Raw genomic sequence first — 7,953 nt, 5'->3', positions numbered from 1 at the left:
TGGAATATAAAATACTTTCATTTATTTATATATTATTGAATAATTTACAAGATTTTTTTTTAAATTTACATAAATAATCTTATATTTTACTATTTATATATATCCATGTGATAATTATAAACTGTGCAATGCATGGCTTAGTAGACTAGTTGCTTTAGATAGTTGTGTTTCTCTATATATAAAAAAAATCTAACCTAGTGAATAGTAATTTTCTCTATAAAAAAATCTAGTGAATAGTAATCATATTGTATATATATTTAAAGTTTTAAAATATAAATACAAAAATAATAATAATAAGTAATAATACTCAGAATAAAATTTTCTCAACAAGAACAAGAAACATTAGCTCTTAAATACTAGCATTTAGACTATTAGAAGCTAGCTTAAGCTTGAAATTTTCCCTTTTGCCTCAGATAATTTGTCTGTAAATCACTTCAGCCAAAAACCCAGGAAGAATTATACAATTTAATCTAACGTATTTAAAAATAGGAAAGAAACCACTGAAAGAGAAGATTTGTAAGTTACTCCATTCACAGCTATCCAGTAGGACAACAAACAAATTCGACATCACCTCTCCTCCAAAATCTTTGGAAAAATAAATTGACTATTTTGCTTGATCAGTCATACAGACCCTCTTGCTCCCAAATATCAACAAGAAAGTCAATCATTTCCTATCACAAAAAATATAGTAATCAATTAGTTTAAAAAAAAGATGGTGCCTTTTGAACTAAGCCACCCCTTTTATTTGAGTAAGTGGTTACTAGAATATCAATAGATGAAGATACTAAGTTCAGAAAATCATACTCTCAGAGGAATGCGTTGGGGATAGGGTTTGTTGTTCCCAAGTAGGTTGTCGTAGTTGGCATTGGAACTGTGGAAAATAAGCTCACAATTAGAGGTTGACAAAGACCTAATGAAAGGAAAAAAAACTTAGATACTTATAATATTGTTCTGTAATCAAAATTAGAGTTTTACTTCATTATCACGCAATAAAAGTTTGTATTGAAGATCAACATATGTTATTGAGGTGAAAATCTAACTTTGATTAGAGAATACCACCAAATATATATGAGAAACTGCATTTAAGTTTGTAAAAAAAGAAAAAAAAATTAAGTGAATGCTATAGCCTGACGTTTATCTCAACTTTGTTGCCTCTACTTGGCCTACGTCCTTCCATGTATTATAATGCCGAAGTTCAAGTTTGACAACCAACCAGTTTTTAGGATAAAATTATGAGACATTAATTAAAGAACTAAAAAGAAAAAAAAAATTACCGGGATGCACAAAGGTATGTTGCGGCTAACTTTTTTTACGGGCTCATATGATTTTCATATTAAATATTTTTTTTTCTTTTAGTTTCTTGGTCTTTAAGCATTAGCAAGACCCTAAAATTATTAGCCAAAAAAAACTATTCCACATTAAAAATATGATATGGCCACAAATTAGAATTATCATATCTAAATCATGAATTATTTAATTTATATTATTTCTTTATTTATTTATTTTAGATTCCTATTTTATTAATGAGGGTAATTTTTAGATAAGATCTTATTTAATTAGAAATCTTTTATCAATTAAGATAATTGTTAATTATGATTCTATCAATTAGGATTCTCTTTATCTTTATTTTATCATTTAGGATCAATTAATAGGAATATATTTGTAGCCTATTTAAGGGGCCAACTTGATGGAAATGTAACTAGGAGGAATATTAAAAAAAAATTGTGTTAGTTTAGAGGGATTTTGTCAAGAATGAGTCTGTTTCCCACTCACTAAAACATGTGTGATAGTTTAGGAGGAGCTCAATCAAGCATGAGTCTGCTTTTTGCTTTCATTATAGATAGAAAGAAGTCTTGGGGTGTTGCTAGGTGCACCCAGCATTATTGTTGGTGCACCCAACACTTAAGCGAAAAAGACTGAAATACCCTTAATCTGTAAGTCTTTAAGTTGATCCGTAAAAGACATACGGATCAACTTGATCCGTAAGCCTTTTACAGATCAACTTGATCCGTATGTGCTTAATATCAACATACGGATCAACTTGATCCGTAAACGACTTATAGATCAACTTGATTCGTAAACGGCTTACGGATCAAGTTGATTCATAAGCCTTTTACAGTTCAAGTTGATCCGTAAAAGGCATACGAATCAAGTTGATCTGTAAGATTTACGGACCACCCTCACGCATATGCTTCACAAATGCGAAGAAAGCACAAGAGCAATTTTGATATTTTTAAAAAATGTTGGGTGCACCAGCAATAATGCTGGATGCACCTAGCAACACCCAAAAGTTTTTTATGTCAGGGGCCTGTGATCTGATCCTATGCTAAGGTCCATAACAACTTGGTATCCAAAGCCAACATGAGTGATAGGGATTTAGCAACAAAATTGAATGACTTCATGGAAAAGATGACTAAGCTTTCTGTAGTTATTAAAGCCTCAATAGGAGAGAAATCAGACTTGGGAGACAATAATCCATTGGGCGAGCTTTTCAATCTCAAGCAATAAGAAGAATTAAGAATGAATATTGAATTCCAGCAACAAGGTAATTTGGTTGTTGCTACGGATATGGCTCGGACATTAGTACACAGGCAAAAGGTCTCTCAAGGGGCTTCCGCCAACTTTCAAAAATGGGTCTGCTACTTCCACCCGTACTAAGAAGCCAGCTGGAAGCAAAAATAATAAGGGAGATTCTTCTGCCTCATTACCAAAAAATTAACAAGGTGGAGATGGCTGAAAGAAGAGCTAAGGGCATGTGCTACAAATGAGACCATGAAGCTTATGAAGTGAAGCATAAACGTAAAAGGTTTGTTTTCGATTCAAATACCTAAAGAGAACAATAATGAGGATGGCTGCAAAAAACCTCGTTTAAATAAGAATATGAAATCAGAAAAGATAAACTAAATAATTCAAGATTTAGATATGATAATCCTAATTTGTGGTCATATCATCACTCTCGCCTTGACTTTGAGCATGTCTTCAAGCTCAAATTCAGATTTGAATAAGAGGTCTGCTGCGGTCATCCTCATGGTTGTCCTCTCCAAGTATATTTGAATCCAAAACAACCTTTTACATTTATGCTTCACATCATAAGCTTCATCATCTCATTTGTAGCACATGCCCTTAGCTCTTCTTTTAGCCATTTCCACCTTGTTAATTTTTTGGTAATGAGGCAGAAGAACATCATTTATTAGGTTGCTTTCGGTTGACTTCTTTGCATGGGTGGAAGTAGCAGACCCATTTTTGACAGTTGGTGGAAGCCCCCCTTGAGTGACCTTGCGTTCTAATGTTCGAGCCATATCTAAAGCAACACTCAAATTACCTTATTGCTGGAATTCAATATCCATTCTTAATTCTTCTTATAGCTTGAGATTGAAAAGCTCACCCAATGGATTATTGTTTATTGTTTGCCAAACCTCTTCTTTATTACTATTGTTTCTTCTGAGTTCTCTCCTGTTGAACCTTTAGTAACCACAGTAGAAATCTTAGCCATCTACTCCTCTAGGGTGCTATGCCTGATACCCATATGTTTCATGAATTCATTTAGTTTTGCTGCTAAATCCGTGTCACCCATGTTGACTCTGGATAACAAGTTGTTATGAACCTTAATGTATGATTGAGTCACGAGGCTAGACACGGAAGACTTCTTTCGACCTATAGTGAAAGCAAGAATCAGACTCATCCTTGACTGAGTCCATCCTTAACTAATACAAGTTTTTTCTAAATATTTCTCATTGGTTAAATTTCAACCCAGTACTCCCTAGGCTACAAATACATCCCTAGTAATCCTAATTATCTTAATTGAATCAATATGATCATAACTAACAATTATCCTAATTGATAAAATAAAAATAAGAGATCCCTAATTAATAAGATCTTATCTAAATATTACCCTAATTAATAAAATAGGAATAGGAAATAAGAAAAGATAAAGAAACAAGATAAACTAAATAATTCAAGATTTAGATATGATAATCCTAATTTGTGGCCATATCAAAATATCAAGGAAAAAATGTGCTATGTAGAGTGTAAAAGCTTGATCAATGTAAAAATAAGCGGCAGCTAGACAGCTAAAACTTGCATTGACAATCAAAAATATTGTGAGCTTAGCTGGGTGCTTCTTCAAGGGAGGGGAAAACTTAGTATGAGAATTGCATAAAAACGGACAATGATATAATACTAGTTAGAGTAGAGAAGCAAATAAGACCTGTTTGAATACAAGTCAAAAGTCAAAAGTACTTTTGAGAACTTCTCTACACATTTTTTTCTGAATATTTCTCATTGAAGTAATTAGCCACAGCAAGTTTCACTGCTCATCAGCTTAAATATGCATGAAAGGAAAAGGGAACACAATTTGCCCCACTCTGTAAGATATTTATATTGCAAAAGACTTTCAAGACTTCACTGGAGAATGCATATATTTATTTACCTTATTCTTGGTTCTTGAATTTCTGCGATACTCTCAGACCTTTTGTTTCCAACCCATTGTTGCCTTATCTGGTTCCAAAGAAGAAGCCCTGCATATAGATCAAATTTTCTGTCACAAAGAATTGTGTATACAGATCAAATAAAATCCTGAAAACTAGTTTCTAGTTTTAAGTTTCAGAAACAGTAATTACACATAACTAAATTGACTCCAATACTACATCAAGAATAAAGAAATTACAGTTTACAAAACATAAAAAATAAAAAAAAATAGAGAAAGGTACAATACAAGAAGACATTCAGTTACTGTGTGTATCAATTTATTTTTCATGCATGGACCCTCCAGCAATGCTGCGCCCTAGCAGAGAGGGATATTTTGTCCTCCCTCTTCAATAAGAGCATGAAAGGAAAAAAGAAAAATGTAAAGTGAAGCTGCATTTCAAAATGAGCATAAGAAGATGGCAATCAAACTATTCCAAGGAAGTTAAGTTGTAACTGTTCCTTGAGGTTCAAGGAGTTTGATTCAAACATTGCATGAAAATATTAAAGAGGAATGCTAGTGGTACATTCTCTAATATATTCCTTCTAACACAGTCTCTGCTATTGGCTAAAATTTATTAAAAATTATAAAATCACGAGTGAGGTTCATTAACTAAGAAGTAAGACTTCCAAAATTTTGTATTTCCAACAAATTTTTAGAGTGTTACTAGCATTTCTCAATATTAAAACATCTTACTCTTAGCAAAGCACATATAACCTATAAGTCCTGAATAGCTCTATCAACAATTAAGCAAGATCGTTTCCACACCAGAGAATCAACAGATAATGAACACATAACAGCAAACTTGCCATGGTTGACAAATTCAGGAGCACCACTTTGACTGCCTCCACTACACTGAGAATCAGAAGGATTATTTGGCATTCCGATTGACGAGATGCTTCTCTGTGAATGAGCAGCACTATGGTCTAACTCAAAGGTGCTGCTGCTCCAGAAATCTTCTGATCCATCCACTTTACTCACTGTTTGACCTTGAGTTCTTAGTCCTTTAGATGCTTCATCCATTGAAATAATTACTGGAGTTTTTTTGCAGCATCCAAGACAACCTATGTTCTGTTGTAAAGCAGGTTAAGACATAAGTATGATTAAAACCAACTATTAATAATATTCACTCTACCAGATTGAATTAAAAGATGATGTTGATAATAAAGCAGAGTTGCAGGTACCAAACTATAACTCAAGTTAAATAACACAACCTAGCAAGAATGAATTACTCAGTTTATAGTTCTTATCATTATACCTAAACAATACTTTAAAAGGCAAATAAAACAGAGAGACACAATACCCTACTTTCTAGGCATGTTTTCTTGTTAATTATCTTTATATCATTTGATATTTGCGTTGGAGGATTTCTTAGATCAACAGCAATTGCAGATTTGAACTTCCTCATAAATATTTTTTTTCCTCTGTTCACAGGTTTATACTTTGTTTATTTGTTTACAGTCGATGTCTACAAAAGAAAATTATGCAGCACAAATTCACGATTATTTGTAAAGTGAATCAAAGATTCTGGAAAAATGATCTAAAACTTAAATATAGCCATCAAGTTAAAACCAATATTCTTGTCTTGGTTTTTTTTCTATCAATTGAATATTCAATTACCTGAATTTACATTTGAGCAAGAATAAGTTGAAACAAACCTGTGCCTAGAACAGTAACAGGTAGTGATGCATCAACTATTTTAACATGACATCAAGAATAAATTGAAACAAACCTGTTATAGATATACACAAGCACTATAGTAAAAGCAAATCTAGAATAAGTTGCTATCATACACTGTTAGTGATAATGTATCAACTGTTTTAACGTGACATCAAGAATAAATTGAAACAAACCTGTTATAGATATACACAAGCACTATAGTAAAAGAAAATCTAGAATAAGTTGCTATCATGCACTGTTAGTGATGATGTATCAACTGTTTTTAACATGAAATCAAGGGAAACAAATAGGGAAAAAAAGGAGCCTAAGCATGATGTGTTTAAGAAAAAAAGATACACTTTGACACCAAGATAGAAGCAAAAAAGGGTGTGTGAATCCTTAAGGGCACAAAACTATGCAATCAGGTACACAATTAAAACCTTATTGCCTTCTCAAATAAGTGGAAAAAAAAGAGAAAAAGAAATATGTCTGCAACTAATGTAACAACAAAATTCCTGAAATTAAAAGTAGCATAAAATAAGTCTCTCTTACACAGAAAATCCCCTTGCATTTGAGCTTTAACTTATCCATGGAAGAAAACACAAGAACACGAAACCAGGCACCACAAAACACAAAAAATGAGGGGCACTGGGGTTTCTTCCCAAAGCATCTAACCAATGGTGCTAACAAGCAACCCCTAGAATACATATCTCTTATGAAACTCTAGCAGAAGCAAATTGTATGTATCTTATACTAACTTCCAAAGAATCCAATGAAAAGAATGACAAAACAACAAAAAGCTCCATGAGGTTACCCTGTTGACATATCTTATATGCTTGCTTAAAAACCAAGCAAGTACAAGCAAAGATTCCTAAACGTGATTAAAAAAGTGTTACAAACTACAGAGAAGAACCTTAACATACCCAGAAAGATTAAAAGATGCAAAGCAATTCAAATTTCAAATTTCTAGAAATTAACCACACAAAAGAAGCAATATCACCTTAATCAAGACAACTACTAGTGACTTTGGATCTTTCATATTGCACTCATTTTCACTCATTGCTAGACATAACCTCAAAACTCACTTAGTGAAACAAGATTATACAATTATAAATAATACATTGGAAAAGTCATTTCCTTGCAGATTAAGTAATAAGTGGGACAAAAAAAGTCAAGTTCAAATGTAAAATTCAGTTTTTTTTTTTTCCAGCTGCCAAACGAAGACAAGACAACAAAGAGAGCAAAGAACTCGCCCCATGCACGCCAAAGACCAAAGGTGGAATGTACCTACAGAAATGCATTTGCATAAGTCAAAGAAGAAGTGAATTGTCACAAATAATTCTGAATTCGTGAAGGAGGAGAATTCAATGCTGCATGCAGATTAATAGTATTAAAAAATTAAAAAAGGTAGAGAATTTCTTAGACTTTAATAAAAGAAAAGAAAGGAGGGCCGGGGGACATAAAGCAAGTAAATATTCGAGTTGTTTTGTTCTTGAAAATAATGAAAGAGTGGCATGTATAGTTGCGGAGAAATTTGAAGAGGACCTGAAACACATGACATTTTTACCCTTTTGGTGGGAAACACAACCAAATGAATTTTGACTCAGGTGTTTAGATTATTTAAATTTTTGACAAAGAAGTTTGCTTAAGAATAGGGGTTGAGTTTATTAGATTTTTAGTTTGATTCAAACTAAAGATTAGAGCTTAATTTGAAGTACATATGTTTAGTTTTTCAAGGTCAGATTTAAAGATTAACTATGATAGGATGAAAATAACACTAATAAACATGAGATGTAAAATAAACATTGATTTTCTAATAGTAGAAATGT

At 32.5% G+C, this 7,953-nt stretch overlaps 1 protein-coding gene across 6 annotated transcripts; it reads right to left on the bottom strand.

Moving 5' to 3' along the window:
- Nucleotides 1-383: 383 nt before the first annotated feature.
- On the bottom strand, nt 384-7,561 carry LOC100818696 (uncharacterized). Of its 6 annotated transcripts, none has more exons than XM_041011023.1 (5): nt 7,412-7,561; nt 5,275-5,536; nt 4,430-4,517; nt 805-871; nt 384-671 (listed from the first exon to the last, which is right to left on the bottom strand). In XM_041011023.1, exons 2-5 carry the CDS (start codon nt 5,486-5,488, stop codon nt 618-620), a joined length of 423 nt encoding a protein of 140 aa, XP_040866957.1. In that variant the 5' UTR covers nt 5,489-5,536; nt 7,412-7,561; the 3' UTR covers nt 384-617. The 6 variants fall into 6 exon arrangements, with proteins under 6 accessions (XP_040866957.1, XP_040866956.1, XP_006601151.1 ...); XM_041011022.1 differs by lacking the exon at nt 7,412-7,561 and adding an exon at nt 7,125-7,400; XM_006601088.4 differs by lacking the exon at nt 7,412-7,561 and adding an exon at nt 6,677-7,113.
- Between the last annotated feature and the right edge of the window lie 392 nt (nt 7,562-7,953).

This window comes from Glycine max, chromosome 17, assembly GCF_000004515.6.
Source record: "Glycine max cultivar Williams 82 chromosome 17, Glycine_max_v4.0, whole genome shotgun sequence".
NCBI lineage: Eukaryota > Viridiplantae > Streptophyta > Magnoliopsida > Fabales > Fabaceae > Glycine > Glycine max.
This window is presented reverse-complemented; position numbering and strand designations above follow the sequence as displayed.